Source organism: Panthera leo, chromosome C1 (genome assembly GCF_018350215.1).
Source record: "Panthera leo isolate Ple1 chromosome C1, P.leo_Ple1_pat1.1, whole genome shotgun sequence".
Lineage (NCBI taxonomy): Eukaryota > Metazoa > Chordata > Mammalia > Carnivora > Felidae > Panthera > Panthera leo.
In genome coordinates, this window is record NC_056686.1 from 55,611,596 (window position 1) to 55,635,068 (window position 23,473).

Genomic DNA, 23,473 nt, shown 5'->3' on the forward strand with positions numbered 1-23,473 from the left:
ATTAACCCTGGAAATAGATTTTAATAACAACCCCTAAAAACAAAAGACATGAAACGACCAAAAAAAAAAAAAAATGCACTAACTAGAAAAACACTTGGCAGCCTGCTCCAGACTCAATTGGAAGACACCCCCCTCCCGCCCGGCCTTTGCAAAGGGCCCCCCACCCTCCTACGGGCCCCTCCAACAGGCTAAGAGAGTCCGCTCCGGACCCCGCCCTCCCCTGTCCCTGCACCGCCCTCGGCCCTGAGCTCGCCTTCCGCGTGGCTCCACCCCCTTCCGCTTCTCTCCCCACGGTTCCAGGAGCTGGGGTCAAATTGTCAGAGCAGGCTGATTTGCATAACCCAATGGCTGTGCGTATGCAAATGACGCTGGTGGTGGTTGGCTGGAGGTTGGCAGGATAACTCCGGCGAGCGGGGCCTTTGTCCTTCAGTGGCTGTGAGGCAGCTGCCCCGTCGGAGTCGCGGCCCGTGGCGAGGCGAGGGGGCCGGGAGCGGGCGAGCGAGTGGGGCGAGAGGGACAGACGGACGGACGGACCGCGCGGTGGCAGCGGGAGTTGGAAGAGCCCGTGAGGGAGTGCAGAGAGCAGGCGCCCAAGCGCCCACCGTGGCAGGAGCAGTCCGCACGCCGCGCTCTCTCTGAGGGGGATTTGCAGTTGCAATATGACTTTGGAGGAATTCTCGGCTGGAGAGCAGAAGACCGAAAGGTAAGGCGGCCGGAGTCTCTCCCTGAACTCTGCTCGCCCACTGCGTGCACCCCATTGCGGCTCCTCTGGGCAAGGTTTGGCGGGGAGCGAGCGGTTAAAAGTTTGCAGAGGGCACCTCCCGTCCGTCTCGCTCCGGGGGCCTTCCCCGAGGCGTCCGTGGACGGAAGGAGCGTGCCCCCAACCCGGCCGAGCCCTCCAGGCCTTTGCAAAAGGCAGAAGGGACTGTCCCTGCCGGTGCCGCTCCTGCGGCTGGCAGCCTGTGGCTGCGCCCTCGGGGGAGGGTGGCGGGTGGCCCTCTCGGGGTTTTTCGCAGGCCACCCGGCCTCTGGGCGTGTGAGGGTTCACTGGGGGTGACAGGGCCGGGGGGGAGGGGGCTTTGGGTTTGCAGAAAGCGGAGCGGCGCGGTGGCGCACGAACTCGGGAGGGAGAGTCGCGGTGCAGGGCGAAGGGGCGGCGATGGCCCCGAAGGGACCGGGGCTGACGGGACCCCTTTGCTCTCCCTCACGTGTAGGATGGATAAGGTGGGGGATGCCCTCGAGGAAGTGCTCAGCAAAGCCCTGAGTCAGCGCACCATCACCGTCGGGGTGTACGAGGCGGCCAAGCTGCTCAACGTGTAAGTGGGGCCCTCGCGAGTTCCTCGTGGCACCCCCTTCTCTCCCCAGCCCCGTCGGAGGCGACCTCGCCGAGCGCCCCCCGCACTGCAGCGCAGCTTCCTGCGGCTTCCCACCTGCCCCACGGGCAGCGGGCAGGACGGGGCCGACCCCGGGACCCGGGCGGGTATTGCGGGTGTCCACGCGGACGGGTGGTGTCTCTGCGCTCACCCGCCCCTCCCGCTGCCCTCAGCGACCCGGATAACGTGGTGCTGTGCCTGCTGGCGGCGGACGAGGACGACGACAGGGATGTGGCTCTGCAGATCCACTTCACCCTGATCCAGGCGTTCTGCTGCGAGAACGACATCAACATCCTGCGCGTCAGCAACCCGGGCCGACTGGCTGAGCTCCTGCTCCTGGAGACCGACGCAAGCCCAGCCGCGAGCGAGGGCGCCGAGCAGCCCCCGGACCTGCACTGCGTCCTGGTGACGGTAAGCGAGAGGGGGGCTGCGGGCCGGCTGGAGTGAAGAGTTCTGGAGGGGAGTGAGCGAGGGTTCAGAGTCGCCTGACTGCAGATCTGGAATGAGGGGGAGGGCAAGAGCGTGGCTGCTTTTGCCCCATTAGAGAGTGTGGCTGGACTTTCGGCCGAGATGTGCTAGTTTCATCATCAGGATTTTCTCTGGTACAGAACATGTCTAAGCACGTTGGAGGCTGCCAGCAGCGGAAGAGATCCTTGTGAGTCAGCATTGTCAGCCCAGCTACTCCCTACCTACATCTGCACTACCTCCCGTGACTAATTCCTTTAGTAGGGCAGATTAGATAAAGCCAAATAAATTCCTGGCTCACCCTCATTAAGGAGTCAGCTTCATTCGCCGCCACTCAGAGTTAAAAATAGAAATGGTGTAGGAGACAGACCTTATTAATTCCCTAGAAATACTTGAAGAGGATAGAGTGAGAATTTTTTGTCTGCAATCTTACATTTTTTTAATGGGCCTTTTTTCCCTGGTAAAAACCTTTGGTAGATAGAGAACTTGTGTTTTCAGAGGTAATATGATAGCTTTGTCTTTTACATTTTACTCTTTTTGACTGGTCTAGTTAAGTGGCAGCCTAACCATTTTGGTACTCTTGAAAATTACTACTCCTCTCCTGTCTTTGGAGAGGTATAACAGGTGGCATTTCCAGTTAACTGCTATGCAGCTTTCATCCATTGCACACACAGCATGGAAATACTCCTCAGAGTTGTTTTCACTCAGGTCTCTTCCACAGTACAACTTTGGTAGGACAAACCTGTGAATGATAATGTCATGCAAAACTAAATAAATATGCTCTCGTGCAAAACTAAATAAATACCATGCATATATATATATATATATATATATATATATATAATGGTTCAGAGGGTTGCATGCATCAAACTTTGCAGAGTATGGTTTAGTGGAGAATTACCCTTAATGATTTTGCAGGAAACCAACTACCTAGAAGAAAGCTTATTTTTTATGGTTGTAACTGGTCTCTATGTCACACAGCCAAAGTATAGAACGTTCAGGTTGTCTTCCTCTTAAAATGAGTGGAATTATTAGCAAATGCTGATTTTTTTTAAAATAGTGAATTTATTTTTCTCAATTTGTTTCCAGAATCCACATTCATCACAGTGGAAGGATCCTGCCTTAAGTCAACTTATTTGTTTTTGCCGGGAAAGTCGCTACATGGATCAGTGGGTTCCAGTGATTAATCTCCCCGAACGGTGATGGCATCTGAATGAAAATAACTGAACCAAATTGCACTGAAGTTTTGAAATACTTTTGTAGTTACTCAAGCAGTTACTCCCCACACTGATGCAAGGATTACAGAAACTGATGTCAAGGGGCTGAGTGAGTTCAACTACATGTTCCGAGGGCCCGGAGATAGATGACTTTGCAGATGGAAAGAGGTGAAAATGAAGAAGGAAGCTGTGTTGAAACAAATACAAGTCAAAAGGAACAAAAATTACAAAGAACCACGCAGGAAGGAAAACAAACTATGTATTAATTTAGAATGGTTGAGTTACATTTAAATAAACCAAATGCGCTTTGTTAAAGTTCAAATGTGCGGCAGTAGTTTGGGTATTTTTGGTTTATGTGCCCTCAAATAAAAGAAAAACAGAAAGGGTTGATCCTATTTTAAAACCATATTTTATTGTATTTTGATGAGATGTTAAATTCTCAAAGTTTTATTATAAATTGTACTAAGTTATTTTATGACATGAGAAGTTATTTATGCTATAAATTTTTTGAAACACAATACCTACAATAAACTGGTATGGAATAATTGCATCATTTCTTAATGTGTGCTTTTGTTTCTTTTAACTTGGAATGTATTTTAAATAAGTTTTTTTTATATGGAAAAATTAAAACCCTTATGAAATCATATATATAGTATATGTGTGTATCTATATATATAGATAGATCTCTGGTGTGTGTGTGTGTATTTTTTTCCACTTTTAAACATTTGAGCTGGACGTGGCATAGTTTTATTTTTTATTCTTTATTTAACAGACATTTTACTAGGGCCCTACTCTATCTACATGGTGTCAAAAGTCAGAAAACCAAAGGTGATTTAAGAGGAGTTGGGGGTCACAGTTAGGGAAAAGGTGTTAGAGACTATACTTGCAAAATCTGAGTAGTTATAGTTCAGTGATATTAATGTTATAAGAAGACTATATGCAAAATACTAAGGAAGCAGAAAGGTGAAAGTGACCGAAGTTAACCTGCAAGACCAGGGAAGGTTTTATTGGGGAGACAGCAAGTTATGTGGGTCTTAAAACACGTGTCATTTCCCCAGCTAGGATGCTGTTGGCAGCGACACTAGTTTGTGCAAAGGTGTGGAGCCCTGAAAGACCAAACCCTGTTCGGGGAACAAAGAGTGATTGTGTGTGCGCCTCTGGTGTAGAAAAGAAAAGGGAGAGATAAGGTTGAAAAAGTAGGTGGGGATTAGGCCCAGGCTATGAAGGCCATTCTGTTTCACCCTCAGGCATTTGGGCTTCCTTCTATAAACTTTGGGGATTCAGCAGAGGCCTTCACACAGGGAGTGACGTGATCAGTGTTCTAGGAAGATAACACCGGGGACTGTGAAAAGGGGTTATTGGGATAAGAGGCTGTAGGTAATGCCAACCAGGAAGTGACCGTACCAGTCCAAGGCTGTGCATTTTGCAGAACCATATTTAAGGAATAGGGAAGTGGCCTGGCAAAGATTTCTGGTGCCCTTATTCTCTCCAGAGCTGTATGTTTTCCAGCTGAGCATTTCTGCTATGGTTTTGAGGGGTCTGGTTAAGTTAGATGAGGCAGATGGAAGAAGAGAACAAAATAAATGAAAGCCTTCAGCAGAACAATCATCTCTTAGTTGGAACAGTCACTTGATAATTAACTGCAACAATCTCCTGTAGGTATAGCCAAAGAAAGCAAAAATGCTTACTGAGAAGTCTAACATGGCTTTAGTCCACGGGATATTTTTTCTTTTTCTTTTTCTTTTTTTTGGCCTATTTGGCAAAGGGCACCCTCAATGGCTCCCCTGCCATCTGTCTCCCATCCTTGTCATGACCACATATAATCAGGGAAAAGCAAAAGTCTGGAGAGAAAAACAAACCAACTAATACTAACAAAAAGCTCCAAGTTTCTGCATTTTAAGAATAACACGAGCCCGTGTGCCTTCCACCTTGCAATTAAGTTTCTCTTTTTCCACATCTTACAGAAATGTGGGTTTTTAGGACTTGTTTAAGCTCATTGTATTTTATTTAAGCTGGTGCCTAATCCAAAGCATAACTAGTATTTAATACTTGTTTTCCCAAAAGATTGAGAGCAGTGAGTTTTCAATAGAATTTTCTTGCCTTCCTACTAAGGATTTTCAAGCCTCTTCCTCAGTTGCCTGATTTAAAACCCTTGCAAAGATGAGTAAATTAAAGCAGGAAGAAGGGAAGAGATCGGCAGCGTCGCCTGGTGTTGAAGACCATGGGGAGCAGCCAGTATTAGCCCCTCTGCATCTCTTTCTCCTCATCTAAAGATGGAGGTAAAATTACCCAGCTTGCAGAATCGTTACCTCTTCTACAAAACTGTATCTTCCCTAAAGGTAAGAGCTAATGTCTGGTTCATAATTGTAGCCCAGGATTTAGCACACTTGTCAGCAAGCAGTAGGTATGGAATTAGAATTTGTTGACTCAATGAATGATTTAGAAATAATGAATGCAAACTACCTGGCATATAATAAATAAGTGCTCAGTATAGTGTGTCTATTACTAAACTGCAATAGCAATAGGGAAACTAAAAACCATCCATCAGACAGATTTCTCTGATGCCTTAAAACACAGTATAAATATATTTATTTTGAGAAAGGAGTTTAGAGTCTCTATTCTAAATCCATAGTGCTTAGAGGTATGAAGAAATTAATAGTCTACATTCTTCAGAGTGTTTTGTTTCAGGAAGGTCCCAACAATTAATGCAGAACTCTTGTTTTGGGTTTTGCTTTAAGTTTTAACTGTTGTTATTCTTCCCTGACGGAACATAACGCAAAGTTACCATTGCATTGAAAAACCCAATCATGGAATGCAAATTGGTGCAGCCGCTCTGGAAAGCAGTGTGGAGGTTCCTCAGAAAATTAAAAATAGACCTACCCTATGACCCAGCAATAGCACTGCTAGGAATTTATCCAAGGGATACAGGAGTACTGATGCATAGGGGCACCTGTACCCCAATGTTTATAGCGGCACTCTCAACAATAGCCAAATTATGGAAAGAGCCTAAATGTCCATCAACTGATGAATGGATAAAGAAATTGTGGTTTATATACACAATGGAATACTACGTGGCAATGAGAAAAAATGAAATATGGCCTTTTGTAGCAACATGGATGGAACTGGAGAGTGTGATGCTAAGTGAAATAAGCCATACAGAGAAAGACAGATACCATATGGTTTCACTCTTATGTGGATCCTGAGAAACATAACAGAAACCCATGGGGGAGGGGAAGGAAAAAAAAAAAAAAGAGGTTAGAATGGGAGAGAGCCAAAGCATAAGAGACTGTTAAAAACTGAGAACAAACTGAGGGTTGATGGGGGGTGGGAGGGAGGGGAGGGTGGGTGATGGGTATTGAGGAGGGCACCTTTTGGGATGAGCACTGGGTGTTGTATGGAAACCAATTTGACAGTAAATTTCATATATTAAAAAATAAAATAAAAAAATAAAAAAAAAAACAAAAAAAAAAGAAAAACCCAATCATGAAACAGTTGATTGTAAACACGTGTGCAACTACCCAGACAACTTCTCCCTCTAATTGGTGTTAATATTCTTCAGTTGTTGCCTTAAATGCTATGAAAACCTACTTATTGCAAGTAGGTGGAAATGTGACAACAGGAACAAAGCTCTCTTCATCTAACTCAGGTGTGCTGAATGTGGAAAACACCTATTTTTTCCACTGGCACCTTCACCTCAGTGTCATAGATGGCATTGCCTCCTCCTTTTACAATTAACCAAAGCCCTCAGTAAGTTAAACTTCTATAATACAAGGACTCGTGAAGGTAACTAATCACCTGTAATATACATTACTTTCCAAATAAACAAAAAGGGTTCTTTCTAGGAAAGAGCATTTGTATACTGTCAACTGGAAGCAGTTCCAAAGTTTCTTTTGAGATGCTTTGCTGTAACCCTTGTGAAATCATCGTTTCCTCAAATTTCAACTATAGGGGTTAAATTTTGTTCAATATGTGGTAAGAAGCTGCAAACAGTGTGACATGTTGTTTCCTTCAAATGAACAAAACTCCCCATGGCATGATTCATAAGACAGGACCGGTGTCCCTGAAACTGCACTGAATCTTTTTTTTTCCTTTTTATTTATGTATTTATTTATTTATTTATTTTAAGCTTATTTATTTATTTATTTCAATATATGAAATTTATTGTCCAATTGGTTTCCATACAACACCCGGTGCTCATCCCAAAAGGTGCCCTCCTCAATACCCATCACCCACCCTCCCCTCCCTCCCACCCCCCATCAACCCTCAGTTTATTCTCAGTTTTTAAGAGTCTCTTATGCTTTGGCTCTCTCCCATTCTAACCTCTTTTTTTTTTTTTTCCTTCCCCTCCCCCATGGGTTTCTGTTAAGTTTCTCAGGATCCACATAAGAGTGAAAACACTCTCTCCAGTTCCATCCACGTTGCTACAAAGGGCCATATTTTATTCTTTCTCATTGCCACATGGTACTCCATTGTGTATATAAACCACAATTTCTTTATCCATTCATCAGTTGATGGACATTTAGGCTCTTCCCATAATTTGGCTATGAGAAAGTTGAGAGTGCTGCTATAAACATTGGGGTACAAGTGCCCCTAAGCTTAATTATTTATTATGAAAGAGAGAGCACCAGTGAGCAGAGGAGGGGCAGAGAGAGAGAATCCTGAGCAGGCTCCATGCTGTCAGCACAGAGCCTGATGCAGGGGGCTCAAACTTACAAGTTGTGAGATCACGACCTGAGTCAAAACCAAGAGTCGGAAACTTATCCAACTGGGCCACCCAGACGACTCTCCTTTTTTAAAAAATTTTGTTTTAATGTTTATTCATTTCTGAAAGACAAAGAGAGAGCACAAGCAGGGGTGGGGCGGAGGGGGGGGGGCACAGAATTTGAAGCAGGCTCCAGGCTCTGAGCCGTCAGCACAGACCTGGACACAGGGCTTGAACTCACGAACTACTAGATCATGACCTGAGCCGAAGTTGGATGCTTAACTGACTGAGTCACCCAGGCGCCCCTCCTTTTTTTTTTTTTCTTTTTAACAGTCCTTAGAGAAACATAAGAAACTCTGTGAAAAGGCTGTATCATGAAGACCACCAAGAAATATTTAATGAGTCCTTACTATGGGCAAGGAACTATGCTAGTTATATTGAAGTCTGCAAAAAATCAATACTCTGGCCCCAAGGAGTTCATAGTCTAATGAAGCAATGAGACATGCACATCAGTAGATATAATCCAAGGTGAAAAGTGCTCAGTAACAGAAGAAAGGCCCAGAGAACTGCTAATGGGATTCAAAAGGTAGAAATCCCTGGAGGGCATGTGGGGATGGCATGGACCAAACTGTAGTAATAAGCTCTTTGATCCGAAGCTAGCACTGTATTTTGCAAACCGCAGAAATTACTTAATTGATTGACTATGGAATATAATTCTGCTAGGGGCTGTAGAGAATACATAGATGTAGCCTATGGGAGGGTTTGCCCTTAAGTTTATAATCAAATAAGAAAATCAAGATCAGCACATTTATTCCTTTAGCACTATTTATTGAAAGGATGTACCTGATACTGTGTTAGGTCCTGGGGCTACAAAAGTGAAAAAGCAAGGTCTCTGCCTTTAGTGGAGATGCCTGACTCCTGCAATTTAGGGTGATAAGCGATGATGAGTAATATTCAAGGCCTGAGTGTTCCTGGGCGAGGAGCATTGCCAGAACAGTGAGACCTGAAGAATCAAGAGCTCGGCCAGGGGACTGTAAAGAACATTTGTTCCAGGAGGGGGAACTGCAGCTCCGAAGGTATGAATTCAAGGCATCTTTGGGGCTAGCTTCTGGGGGGGGCAACCATAACACATAGAGGGTTTACTACATGCCGAGCACTGTTCTAAGAGCTTTACGGTAACACATTAATATTCACAACAACCCGGTGGAAGTAGGTACTATTGTTGCCATTTGGAAAATGAAGAGATATATTTACCTGGAGTCATATTACTGTTAGGAAGTTGCAAATCCAGGATGCAGACCGAGGTAATCTGGGTCAAGAATTCTTATTTTCCAATGATGGGTAATGAAGTAGGAAAGGTGGTAGGAACCAGACCATGAAGGGCCCGTCCTATTAGTCAGACTTTTTTATTAGGTGATAGAAAGCTATTTTAGGGGTGCCTGGCCGGCTCAGTTGGTAGAGCATGTGGACTCTTGATCTTGGTGTCGTGAGTTTGAGCCCCATGGTGGGCATAGAGATTATGTAGTAAAAAGAAAAAAAATTTTTTTAAACCACTTAACACTGAGAAAAGAGGCAGTATGCTATCACCAGCATGAAAGGCAAGGAAAAGATGCTATGGCTCACAAAGTCCTAGTGCAAGGTTAGAAACTGCTAGCTAAGAGAAGTTTGGCTTTTAAATGTTTAAAAAAATTTATTTTAAATCAGTTGTCAACTTTTAAACATGGAGACATTTTTTAGAAAAATTCTGATTTCCATTGCTATCTGTGGCAACAATTGGCTGGAGTTCAGAGGAGGCTTTTCCCTTTTAAACAAGGATTTCCTGTTTGCCACAGACCTTACCCCTCCCAATTGTCAACTCAAGCCTGCTTGGACTCACTTAGGCTTCCCTTCCTAATCGTTTTAAGCATGTGGGGGTTCACCCTTCACCTCCAACAATTCACATCTCTCAGTCTGGGCCTCAGAACTTTCCTGTATAAAGTGAGGTGTTTGCATTATCAGGATTTCCCAATTGTTCTGATAATGAGACCTATGGATGTTTGTTAAAAATGCAGCTTCAAAACCCTTCCCAGGAGCTTCAGATTAAGTGCGGCTGAGATAAGGCTCAGAATTTATTTTTTAACAAGCACTTCAGGTAATTCTTATTATCAGAGAAGTTTGAGAACTCTTGGCGTTCTTCCCGCTGAATTTCAGCAAAACCATTCTACAAGTCTCGGGGGAGTGGGAGAGAAGGAGGGGGAAGCTCTCATTTGATCAGTCTCCAGTCTCCCTGATGCCAACCCACTAGGAGCTAAGGAATATACATTTCTCTGCAAAGGTTGAAGAGATCTTCAGCAAAGTGATAAAACCAGAAATCTTTGCTACTTGTGGATGGAGTTAGAATTTACTAGTTTACTAAGGTGGTTACTGTACAAGTTACAAGAACTCCAAAAGGCGAAAGAGTCTGCAAAACAGAATGGCACTTAGCACTGCCTTGAACTGGCCTACTGACAGACCTGTTTATTATGTGCTAAACACAACACTGGGCACTTTGGACAAGACAAGGAAGAACCTGATCAGAATGATCAAAACAACCGGTTGTTGATGGAGTAGTGCTTCGTGTCAGACACAAGGTAGGAGCTTGGGAAGCGAACAGAGTTCGTATTTTTATCATATCAGTTAGAACTGTCTGGCTTATAACATGCTTACGCATTTATTAATTTGAGTCCTTGCTAAAACAACTTAGGTTCAGAGAAGTCAAAAGACACTTCCAAAGTCACAAGGCAAGGAAGAAGAATCAAAATTTTACTGTGAACTCATTCCTCTGTATGCTGGAGCTATCTCTCGAAGAGGCCAACCAGACAGCACAGGTTAGCCTGGGGGAGGATGAAACCAATTGGATCTAATCTTTTACTTATCCAGTAAGTAGGACAGAGCCTCAGGAAAACAAAAGGAGACAAAAACCAGGGGAGAATTCTAAGAATTGTTCTCTTTCATCTTAGAACTTCGTCAAGGTAAAAGTGATTTCTGTCCCTAGGTGCTTTAATGCTTTTATGCTAACTCATTTTCTACAATTAAGCGTCTGAGAAAGAATTTAATATGCACAGAAGCAGCAAACTTTCTTAGTATCACCACTTAAGACCTGATTATATCACTGTATTGTAATTGTATTATAATTATCAAAATACTAACTTCACAAGAAATGGCTTACCTGGAGAAGAGCCTTCTGATTTCCTTTTGCTTCCTTGTGTAATTGTTAAGGATTGAGCTGAAAAAAGATAAAGACTAAAAGTGTAGTAGTTAAGACAATGGGCTTTTATAACCAGAAAGACCAGGGCTTGGATCCTTGATCCTCGCTAGAACTTGAGAAAGTTAGTGTAACTTCTTTAAGCCTCAATTATTTCTCCTTTAAAATGGGAAAATAAACAAGGCTTATGTCATTGGTTTGTCATGAGGATTAAAGGAATAGTGCATAGAAAACACTTAGATCAGTTCCTGGAAGTACTCGATCTATGCAACGTAATGATAATTACATCTCCCATGAGTAATCTTCTATGTATGTATGTTATGTATGTCTTGTATGTAATTACTCTGTATTTGCAAATTAGAGGGTGATTTAAAGAAAAAAGAAAGCCCCCAATAAACCACATAGCCCAACGGAACAGAATATGGAAAGACACCATCTACTTAGGTTATGTTCATTTCGACTAAGCTAGTTTGTCCTCCACTTCTATTAACTGAATTTGGTTCTTTCTTGTTTATTTATCAGAACATTTTCTGTTCAAGATCAAAGGTCACACACATACTGCATGCTAAGCACTGTGCTAGAACTTGCTATATAAACATGATTATGGTTGGAGCGCCTGGGTGGCTCAGTCGGTTAAGCAGCCGACTTCGGCTCAGGCCATGATCTCGCGGTCCGTGAGTTCAAGCCCCGCGTCGGGCTCTGTGCTGACCGCTCAGAGCCTGGAGCCTGTTTCAGATTCTGTGTCTCCCTCTCTCTCTGACCCTCCCCCATTCATGCTCTGTCTCTCTCTGTCTCAAAAGTAAATAAATGTTAAAAAAAAAAATTAAAAAAAAAAAACATGATTATGGTACGGTCTCTACCTGCAGTCTAGTAGAGGAAGCTGACACATTTTCAAGTTGGTGTGGTGTCAGGGCAAGTTTGGGCATGTGCTGTGTGTGTGTGTGTGTGTGTGTGTGTGTGTGTTTAGGGTAGTGGTGGTGGTAAGGAAGCTTTCCAGGAAAGAGAGATGCTTGACCTGAGTCTTGAAGCATGATTAATAACTAGTCAGGGGACAAAGGTGTGGCCCATGAGGGACTCTTGTAGTCTGTGGTATTTACTAGAGGATTAAGTGTTAAGGAAGGGAGTGGAGAAAGGTAGGCTGAAAAGGTAGACAGAGACCAGATCATAGTCTTGTATACCCTTTCAAAGAGCATGGGCTTTGTCCTGCAAGTATTGAGAGAATTTTAAGGGTTTTATGTAGAAAAGTAACATGGTTAAATTGGAGTGTTCTAGGGTGCACTCTTCTCAGATTGGTCCAGTTGGCCAGACTACAGGACGCTGGATGGGACTTAAAGGGGATAGCTGTTCATTGTTGTCCATCTTGACTCCCTGCCTCTTCATTCTGTGAATCTTCTTTCTTAGGAGTTCTCCCCACTTCAAGGGTAGATTTGTAATACAGGTCTAGCCAATCCTTCTGACTATGGTGATTGGTTTGGGGATAGACCTGTGACTTCAGCTGGGCCAATCAGAAAACTTCCTGAGACATTTCCACTAGAGTAGAGAATCTCTTTCTGGTGTTGGGCTGATGCATGTGTCTGTGTTGCTTAGCAGCAGGCTTGCCTCATAGAGAAGTCTATTCAAGAGGAAAGGTCAGAGATGAAACCTGAAAGCAGAACTCCTGAATCCAGCTCTACTTGAAGTGAGGCCCATGGATTTCCAGTAATGTGCTTAAGCAAGTTTCATTTGCAACTAAAAGTATCATGAACAATGGGTATTGAGGGATTTCTGGAATGTGAGATTCTTAGAGCCCAAACAAGAATAGTCCCAAGTAAGCCAAGATAGTTGGTTACCCCAATGCCAGGGGCAGCCACATAGGCTGGAGTCCAGATGGGAGGATTTGCAGTAGTTCAGCAAAAGGGATGATATAGGCCGAATTTGTAGCTGATGAGGAAAATCAGGATGGATTTACGAAGTATTTGGGAAATGAAATGGGCAAGAATGGGTGATCAGATGTAAGAGATGAGGGGAGATTCTTGAATGCCTCTTCAGTTTCCAGGTGTGGCAATTTAGTGATAGTGCTACCAATTAAATTTCAGGAAGGGAGATGGATTTCGACACATTATGTTCCAAGTCCCTGTGTGCTATCTGTTGAAAATATCCAATAGGGTAGGTAAGTCTGATGCTTGGACAAAAGATGGGCTGGATGTATAGATTTGGAAATCTTTAGCATATGAATAGCAGTGACAATGGATGGACTTTCTAAGAAGAATGAGTAAAATGGGAAGAGCAGCAATGGGCTAAGGATTGAAACTTGGGACTGAGGGTGGAATTTTAGGAGGCAGAAAAATGAAGAGACAGGAGGGAAAAAGGAGAGTTTGATATCACAGAAGTCAGTGATGCAGAATGGTGAGTTTATGAAAAAGAATGATTCAAGCAGTTGGGTCCTTGAAGCAGAGACTGAAATGCTCCATTGAATTTGGAAATTGGGAGTTCACTGGCCAATTTACTGGGTGAAATCAGTTCCATTACAATAGTGGGAGTAAAAGCAGGATTGCAGCCAATTGAGAAGAAGGGAGGTGGGGCAGAGAAGGCAAAGAAGGCTGATCACTCTTTGGAAAATTTTAATAAAGGAGAGAAGAAGGCAAGGGGCTTTGGGAATAGCTGGAGGGTTTGGACTTGACCTCGAGGTTGCTTCTCAACCTGTGCATCTGATGGAAGATACTCGGATGGGTGTGATGGAGACATTTGAGTGTGAGAAGATAGGAAGTTTGAGAATTCGAGCCAAATGGCCTCAACATTTTGTTTGTTTGATGGGGAAGGCAGAATTGTTTGCCTGGTAGGAAGGTGATAAGTAGGAGGGTTTGAGGAGGGTGATAATGGTTTGGAATGAAGGAACTAGACAGGTCAAATGAAAGAATTGTGAGACACTACTGGGGACTCAGCAGAGATTAGAAACACTATTGCCAGTTTCTCTCCACTACTTTATTTTCCTCTTATATTCTAATTACCTTTATGAAAACAAAGGCTATGGCAGGACCCTGCTTAAAAACCTCTACCGACTCCCTTCCCTTGCCTGTATAATCAATACAAACTCATAGCCTTTGACTTGACTCAAACTTCCTTCCCAGCCTCATCAACCTTCTCCTCCTCATACACCTGCCACAAATATCTGGGTTGTTTGAATACCCTAGACTCATTTAGAACCTAGTGCATTTGCATACACTGTCTTCTCTGCTGAGACTATCCTGTCCCTGTTCTTCACTAACCAATTCCTGCCCAGCCTTCAAGACCCAACTGATATATTGCCTCCTCTGTGAGAATTTTTGATTTAGGCAGAGCCACCTTCTTTATCATTTAAAAAATTTTTAATTTAGGGGTCTGGGTGGCTGAGTTGGTTAGGCGTTTGACTCGATTTCAGCTCAGGTCATGATCTCCCTGTTTATGCAATTGAGCCCTGCGTCAGGCTCTGTGCTGACAGTACAGAGACTGCTTGGGATTCTCTCTGTGCCTCTCTCTCTTCTTTCTCTCCTTCTCTCTCTCAAAATAATAAAACAATAAAATACAACTTAATTTAATTCTAGTATAGTTAACATACAGTGTTATATTAGTTTCAGGTGTACAATATACTGAGTCAACAATTCCATGCATCACCTGGTGTGAATTCCATTCATCACAAGTGTACTCTTCAATCCCCATCACCTATTTAATCCTTCTCTCTACCCATCTCTTTTCTGGTAACCCTCAGTTCTCTATAGTTAAGAGTCTCTTTCTTGGTTTGTCTCTTTTTTTTTTTTCTTTTGTTCATTTGTTTTGTTTCTTATATTTCACATATGAGTGAAATCATAATATGTGTCTTTCTCTGACTGGCTTATTTAGCTTAGCATAGTACCCTCTAGATCCATCCGAGTTGTTGCAAATGGCAAGATTTCATTCTTTTTTATGGCTGAATAATATTCTTCTTCTTGATCCATTCACCTATTGATGGACATTTCCATAATTTGGCTTTCATAAATAATGCTGCTATAAACATAGAAGTACATGTATCCCTTTGAATTAGTGTTTTTGTATGTTTTGGGTAAATACACAGTACCATCATTACTGAATCATAGGGTAGTTGTATTTTTAACTTTTTAGTGAAACTCCCTACTGTTTTCCACAGTGGCTGCACCAATCTGCGTTCCCACTAACAGTGCAAGAGGCTTCCTTTTCTTCCCACATCCTTGCCAACACTTGTTGTTTCTTGTGTTTTTGATTTTAGCCATTCCGATAGCGGTGAGGTGATATCTCATTGTAGTTTTGATTTGCATTTCCCTGATGATGAGTGATGTTGAGTATCTTTTCTTGTGTCTGTTGACCATCTGGATGTCTTCTTTGCAGAAAAGTCTGTTCATTTTCTGCCCATTTTTAAATTAGATTATTTGGTTTTTGGGTGTTGATTTGTAGAAGTTCTTTGTATATTTTGGATACTAACCCTATATTGGATATGTCATTTGCAAGTATCTTCTCCCATTGAGTAAGTTGTCCTTTAGTTTTGTTGATTGTTCCCCTTGTTTTGAAGAAGCCTTTTATTTTGAGGTAGTCCCAATAGTTTATTTTTTGCTTTTATTTTCCTTGTCTCAGGAGACATACCTAGAAGAATGTTATTATGGCCAATGTCAGAGAAATTACTGTCTGTGCTCTCTTGTAGTATTTTTATGGTTTCAGGTCTCACATTTAGGTCTTAATCCATTTTTAATTTATTTTTGTGTATGGTATAAGAAAATGGTCCAGTTTCATTCTTTTGCATGTAGCTGTCCAGTTTTCCCAACACCATTTGTTGAAGAGACAGCTGTCTGTTTCCCATTACATATTCTTTCCTGCTTCATCAAAGATTAATTGACCACATAATTGTGGGTTTTCTATTCTGTTCTATTGATCTATGTGTCTGTTTTTGTGCCAGGACCATACTTATTTCATTACTACAGCTTTGTAATGTAACTTGAAGTCTGGAATTGTGATGCCTCCAGCTTTGCTTTCTTTTTCAAAATTGCTTTGGCTATTCAGAGCCTTTTGTGGTTCCATACAAATTTTAGGATTGTTCTAGCTCTGTGAAAAATGCTGTTGGTATTTTGATAGGGATTACATTAAGTGTGCGTATTGCTTTGGGTAGTATAGACATTTTAAGTTTTTCTTGCAATCCATGAGCATGGAATGTCTTTCCACTTGTTTGTTTCATCTTCAGTTTTTTTCATCAATGTTTTATTGTTTTCAGAGTAGAGGTCTTTCACCTTTGATTAGGTTTATTCCTAGGTATTTTACTATTTTTGATGCAATTGTAATGGGATTATTTTCTTAATTTCTCTTTCTTTTGCTTCATTATTAGTGTATAGAAATGCAACAGATTTCTGTACATTGATTTTGTCTTTTGTGACTACTGAATTCATTGATCAGTTCTAGTAATTTTTTGGTAGAGTCTTTAGGTTTTCTAGATATTATTTCTATATATTATGTCATCTGCAAATAGAAGTTTTATTTCTTCCTTACTGATTTGGATGAATTTCATTTATTTTTGTTGTCTATCTGCTGTGGCTAGATCTTCCAGTACTATGTTGAGTAAAAGTGATGAGAGTTGACATCCTTGTCTTTTTCCTGACCTCAGGGGGGACATCTCTCAGATTTTCCCCATTGAGTGTGATGCTTGTTGTGGGTTTTTCATATACGGCCTTTATTATGTTCAGGTATGTTCCCTCTAAACCTACTTTGTTGAGGGCTTTTATCAAGAATGGATGTTATACTTTGTCAAATGCTTTCTCTGCATCTATTGAAATGATCATATGGTTTTTATCCTTTTATTGACGTGGTATGTGACATTGATTTGTGGATATTGAACCACCCTTGCAAACCAGGAATAAATCCCATTTGATAGTAGTGAATGATATTTTTAATGTATTGTTAGATTTGGTTTGCTAGCACTTTTGTTGAGGATTTTTGCATTAATGTTCATCAGAGATATTGGCCTGTAGTTCTGTTTATTTTGGTATAAGGGTGATACTGGCTTCATAGAATGAATTTGGAGGTTTTCCTTCTATTTTTTGGAAGAGTTTGAGTAGAATACGTATTAACTCTTCTTTAAATGTTTGGTAGAATTCACCTATGAACCATCTGGTTCTGGACTTTTGTTTGAGGGCAGTTTTTTGATTACTACTTTAATCCCCTTGCTGGTGATTGGTCTGTTCAAATTTTCTGTTTCTTCCTGCTTCACTTTTGGGAGGTTGTATGTTTCTAGGAATATATCCATTTCTTCTAGTTTGTCTAATTTGTTGGCATACAGTTTTTCATGATATTCTCTTATAATTATTTGTCTTTCTGTGGTGTTCATTGTTATTTCTCCTCTTTCATTTGTTATTTTTACTTGAGTTCTTTCTTTTCTTTCTCCCCCCTTCCCTTTCTCTCTTTCATCTGGCTAGATGTTTATCCATTTTGTTGATGTTTTCAAAGAACCAGCTTCTGGTTTCATTAATCTGTTTTATTGGTTTTCTTACTTTCTAAATCATTTGTTTCTACTCTAAACTTTATTATTTCCTTCCTTCTTCTGGTTTTGGGTTTTATTTATTGTTCTTTTTCTAATTCTTTTAGGTGCAAGGTTAAGCTGTTTACTTGAGATTTTTCTTGCCTCTGGATGTAGGCCTGTATTCCAATATACTCCCCTCTTTAGAACTGTTTTTGCTGCATCATACAGGTTTTGGACCATTGTGTTTTCATGTTTGTTTCTTTTCTTTTCTTTCTTTCTTTTTTTTTTTTACTTTTTTATATTTTTTTTCATTTTTGTTTGTTTCCATGTATTTTTTGATTTCTGCTTTTAATTCTTGGTTGACTCATTTATTGTTTAGTAGCATGTTATTTAACCTCCATGTATTTGTGGACTTTCCAGATTTTTTTCTTGTGGTTGATTTCTAGTTTCATAGCATTGTGGTCAGAAAAGATGCATGGTATGACTTTGATCTTTTTGGATTTGTTGAGGCTTGTTTTGTAGCCTAATATGTGATCTATTCTGGAGAATGTTCCGTATGCACTTGAAAAGAATGTGTATTCTGCTGTTTTACGGTGGAATGTTCTGAATATATCTAGTCCAGTGTGTCATTCAAAGGCACTGTTTCCTTGTTGATTTTCTGTTTGGATGATTTGTCCATCGATGTAAGTGAGGTGTTCTTTTACTGTTATTTGTTTACTGTTATTGTATTATTATTGAATTGTTCCTTTGTGTTTGTTATTAGTTGCTTTATGTATTTGGGTGTTTCCATGTTGGGTGCATAGGTATTAACAGTTGTCATATCTTCTTGTTGGATTGTCCCCTTCATGATTTTATAGTGTCCTTCTTTGTCTCTTTTTACAGACTTTGTTTTAAAGTCCATTTTGCCCAAATAAGTATTGCTACTCCAGCTTTCTTTTGACATCCATTTGCCTGATAAATGTTTCTTCATCTCCTCACTTTCAATCTGCATGTGTCTTTAGTCTCAAATGAGTCTCTATTAGGCAACATATAGATGACTTGTTTTTCTATCCATTACATCACCTTATGTCTTTTGATTGGAGCATTTAGTCCGTTTACATACAGAATGATTATTGATAGATAACTATTTGCTATTTTTTTTTTTTTTTTTTACTTGTTTTGTGGTTGTTTTTGTAGTTTTTCTCTGATCCTTTCTCCTCCTTTTCTTCTTCATGGTTTGCCGGTTTTCTTTAGTGATATACTTAGATTCCTTACTCTTCATTTTTTTGCATACCTATTTACTGTTTTTTGGCTTGTGATTACCATTCAGTTTATATAAAACATCATCTGCTTGTAGCAGTCTATATTAAGTTAATGGTTGCTTAATTTTGAACTCATTTTTCTCTTCCCTCCAAGGTTCAGATATTTGGTATCATATTTTACATCCTTCTATTTTGTTCCTTCCTTGACTGATTTTTACAGATTTATTTATTTATTCACTTATTTATTTTGCTTTTGTGCTTCCTATTTTTCTTATTCTTATGTTGTTGTTGTTGTTTCCCCCCTCAGAGTCCCCTTTAACATTTCTTGTAGGGCTGGTTTAGTGGTCATGCATTCTTAACTTTTGTTTGTCTGGGAAATTCTTTATCTTCTATTCTGAATGATAGACTATTCTTACCTTAAGATTTTTTCCTTTCCACACCCTGAATATATCATGCCACTCCCTCCTGGCCTGCAAAGTTTCTGCTGAAAAATCAGCTGATAGTCTTATGGGATTTCCTTAACTGTCTTCTTTTCTCTTGCAACCTTTAAACCACTTTATCACTATTTTTTTTTTTTTTTTTTTTTTTTTTGGTCATTTTAATTACTATGTGTCTTGGTGTGGACCTCTTTGGGTTGAATTTGTTGGGGGAATCTCTGTTTACTTCCCCAGAATCATGACATTTTCAGCTATTATTTCTTTAAACACATTTTCTACCCCCCTTTCTCTGTCTTCTCCTTCTGGGATCCCTATAATGTGCATGTTATTATACTGAATGGTGTTGCTGAGTTCTCTAAGTCTGTTCTCATCATGCAGTATTTGTTTGTCTTTCACCTCTTTAACTTTATTGCTTCCCATTACTTTATCCTCCAGGTCACTGATCTATTCCTCTGCTTTCTATAGCCTACTATTTATCCCATCTATTACATTTTTAATTTCATTTGTTGAGTTTTTCATCTCTGATATGTTAGTTTTTATCTCCTTTTACGGGTCGCACTGACATCCTCCACTCTTTTCTGAAATCAGTAGCTTTATGATCATTACCTTAAATTCTCTATCAGATAGATTATGTATTTCTGTTTCTGCTTAGATCTCCTGCTGTGATTTTGTCATGTTCCTTCAGAGCCAACTTCTAATAATAGCATTTACCACAATGCATAGTAATTTATGTTTACCTCCTACTACCCATCCCCATAACCCCTGCCTCAACTATGCTGGGAGATCCCTGTCTTTTCTGGGTTTATCCTAGGACATATTTAGCATACTGCCAGTGGGAACTACTACATTCCTAGCAGGGCATTAACAAATGAATGAATTCCTCTTTTCCTTGCTTCTAAAAACCAAATTCTCTGTTACTCACATTTAAAATTTGGATGAGCTATTTTTCTTTTTGTAGTTATGTTTTTGAACTCCTCTTAGAAAGGCATTGTTGGCACTTTGCTCTCTTAATTCTATTAATTGCCTCTAGACAAAATACCTTTCTGCAAATCATTTTTACTTAAAAATTCTTTCCAGTCCTGTTGATGAGTCAATAGCTGAAGTATCAGGAAGTGATTCTTTAAATATCTTTTAAATACCTATAATTACACGCAGCAAACCCACATATCCTCTGACCTCATACTCTAGACTTGGTTCTCCTGATTTTTAATTCAAGGAAGGAAATATAAAATGACTTGGGGTGGAGATGGCAAAATGCACCTGAAAGTGAATTGCTCACCTCTCTCAAATTTGTGTAAAATGTAAAGTTAGAAGATACGTTAACAGTTACCTAGACTAAGTCCTTTTTAAAAAGTAGATCCTTTCTTTTTTTTTTTTTTTTTTTCCTGGAAGCAGGACCAGAAGTCATAAAGGTCCTAAGGTTGCATAGCAAATTAGCGGCAGTTGGACTAGAACCTACATTTCCTGATTCCAGGACATGTGTTCTCTTACCTCATACTAGCTGCTCATGAAAAATTTGGTGTTTTTAAAAGACCTAGCAAATATGCATTTGGATCTCTTCACACTTGTATTTCCTCATATGTAAAGTAGGGATAATAATAGTAGCTACCTCGTGGGTCTGTTGTGAGATTTTAAAATTGACACACGTTCAGTATTACATAGGTTTCAGGTATACATCGTGGTGATTCCACAACTCTCTATGTTATGCTATGACCACAAGTATAGCTACCATCTGTGACTATACAGTGATATTACAGTATCAGTGGCTATATTCCTTGTGTCGTACCTTTTATCTCCATGACTGACTCATTTCATTACTGGAAGTTTATACCTCCCGCTTGCCTTCATCCATTTTGCCCATCCCCCAACCCCCTCCCCTCTGGCAATCACATTTCTTCTCTGCATTTATGGGTCTGTTTCTGTTTTTCGTTTTGTTTTTTAGATTCCACATAGGAGTGAAATCGTATGGTACTTGTCTTTCTCTGACTTATTTCACTCAACCTTATACCCTCTAGATCCATCCATGTGGTTGCAAATGTCAAGATTTCGTTCTTTTTTTATGTCTGAGGTAGTAGCCCATTGTGTGTGTATCTCACATCTTTATCCATTCATTTATCCATGGATACTTGGGCTGCCTCCATAATTTGGCTACAGTGTAGCATTATTTACAATAGCCAAGACATGGAAGCAACCAAATGTCCATGGATAAAGAAGTGTTATATAAATATATATATACATATATATATACACACACACACATATATATACACACATATATACACATACACATATATATGTATACATATATGTACATATATATGTGTGTGTGTGTGTGTGTGTGTGTGTGTGTGTATATATATAATGGAATATTATTCAGCCACAAAAAAGAATGAAATGTTGCCAATTGCAACAGCATAGATGGATCTAGAAGGATATTACACTAAGCAAAATAAGTCAGAGAAAGACCAATACTGTATGATTTCACATATGTGGAACCTGAAAAACAAAACAACTGAACAAAGGCAAAAAAGAGAAACAAAAAAACCCCAGACTCTTAACTATAGAGAACAGATGGTTACCATAGGGGAAGTAGGTGAGGTGGATGGGCGAAATAGGTGAAGGGGGATTAAGAGTACACTTATCTTGATGAGCACTCAGTAATATATAGAATTGTTGAATCATTATATTGTATACCTGAAACTAATATAGCACTGCATATTAATTATACTAGAATTAAAATTTTTAAAGATGCAATAAACATAGGGGTGCATATATCTTTTCAAAGTAGTGTTTTATTTTCTTTGGGTAAATACCTCGCAGGTAAATTACTGGATGATAGGGGGTTTTTTTGTTTTTGTTTTTTTAGGAAACTCCATACTATTTTTCACAGTGGCTGCATCAATTTGTATTCCCACCAACAGTGTAAGAGGATTCCTCTTCTCTACACCCTAACCAACACATGTTATTTCTTGACTTTTTGATTCTAGTCATTCTGACAGGTGTGAGGTGATGCCTCATTGTGGTTTTGACTTGCATTTCTCCGATGCTTAGTGATGTTGAGCACCTCTTCATGAGTCTGTTTGCCACCTGCATGTCTTCTTTGGAAAAATGTCTATTCAGGTCCTCTGCCCAGTTTTAATTGGATTATTAGTGTGTGTGTGTATTGAATTGAATAAGTATTTATTCTAGATATTAACCCCTTTTCAGATATATTATTTGCAAGTCTCTTCTCCCAGTAAGTTGCCTTTCATTTTGCTAGTTTCTTACCCTGTGCAAAAGTCTCTTATTTTGGTGTAGTCCCAATAGTTTATTTTTGCTTTTGTTTTTGTTATGTCTTGGGGAGACATATCTAGAAAAATGTTGCTAAGGCCAATGTTAAGGAAATCATTGCCAATGTTTTCTTCTAGGTATTTTATGGTTTTGTGTCTCATATTTAGGTCTTTAATCCATTTTATTTGTATATAATGTAAAAAGTGGTCCAGTTTCATTCTTATGCATGTAGCTGTCTAGTTTTCCCAGCACTGTCTATCAAAGAGACTCTTTTCCTCATTGTATATTCTTGCCTCCTTCGCCATAGATTGGCCATATAAGCATGGGTTTATTTCTGGGTTTTCTCTTTTGTTCACATGCCAACTTTTACTTAGGGTTATCCTTAACCAGATCCCAGGAGACATGAATGCTCTGTGCCAGTCAGTGCCAGGAACAAAGCAGGTACTGCTGGCCATGTTCTTCCAGTGAGTGCCTTAGGCTTGCCCACAGTAGAACAACAACTTCTAGATCCACAGGGTCCCCCATGATGTCACAGGATGAATATTTTATGTTAGGACCAGATTTAAAGTCTCTTAGTCAATGAAGCTCTCATTTCTACCTAAGTAGGATGTGTGTGTGGAAGGATGGGGGGGTGACCGGATCTAGAGACCAGAAGTAGCAACTTGTACATAGATGTTTTGGCTGCAAATTTCTTAGACCTCCAAGCCTGGGATCTTGCCATTATGCATCTCAATGATTTCAATTACTTGCTTTTATAATTAAGAAGATTATCTAGGATTTATAGGGTATAGGAATGCTTCATATGAATAATTCTTAATGATATCTAAAACTTTACTATTAACTTCTTTATGCTAAACATTGCTCTTTCCATAGTGATCTTCTAACCATTAAGTCATTAGCATTTTAGAATGAATTTATTTGGATTGCATTCTCCCTCAGGATAAAGAGAACATTGGTTTCTGAAAAAATTGATAATTGAAGGGTTCTTGAGACCAACTGTGCATGTTTGTCCAAGGCTGGCCTACAGTTAAACGGCCTTGATAGACATGAATGACTCTGATAAGGAGATAGTAATT

General features: G+C 40.2%; 1 protein-coding gene across 1 annotated transcript; it reads left to right on the forward strand.

The window, feature by feature from the left end:
* Window positions 1-411: 411 nt before the first annotated feature.
* GADD45A (growth arrest and DNA damage inducible alpha) lies at window positions 412-3,257 on the forward strand. Its single transcript, XM_042952465.1, has 4 exons — window positions 412-703; window positions 1,215-1,316; window positions 1,547-1,784; window positions 2,928-3,257. Exons 1-4 carry the CDS (start codon window positions 660-662, stop codon window positions 3,039-3,041), a joined length of 498 nt encoding a protein of 165 aa, XP_042808399.1. The 5' UTR covers window positions 412-659; the 3' UTR covers window positions 3,042-3,257.
* The last annotated feature ends 20,216 nt before the right edge of the window (window positions 3,258-23,473 follow it).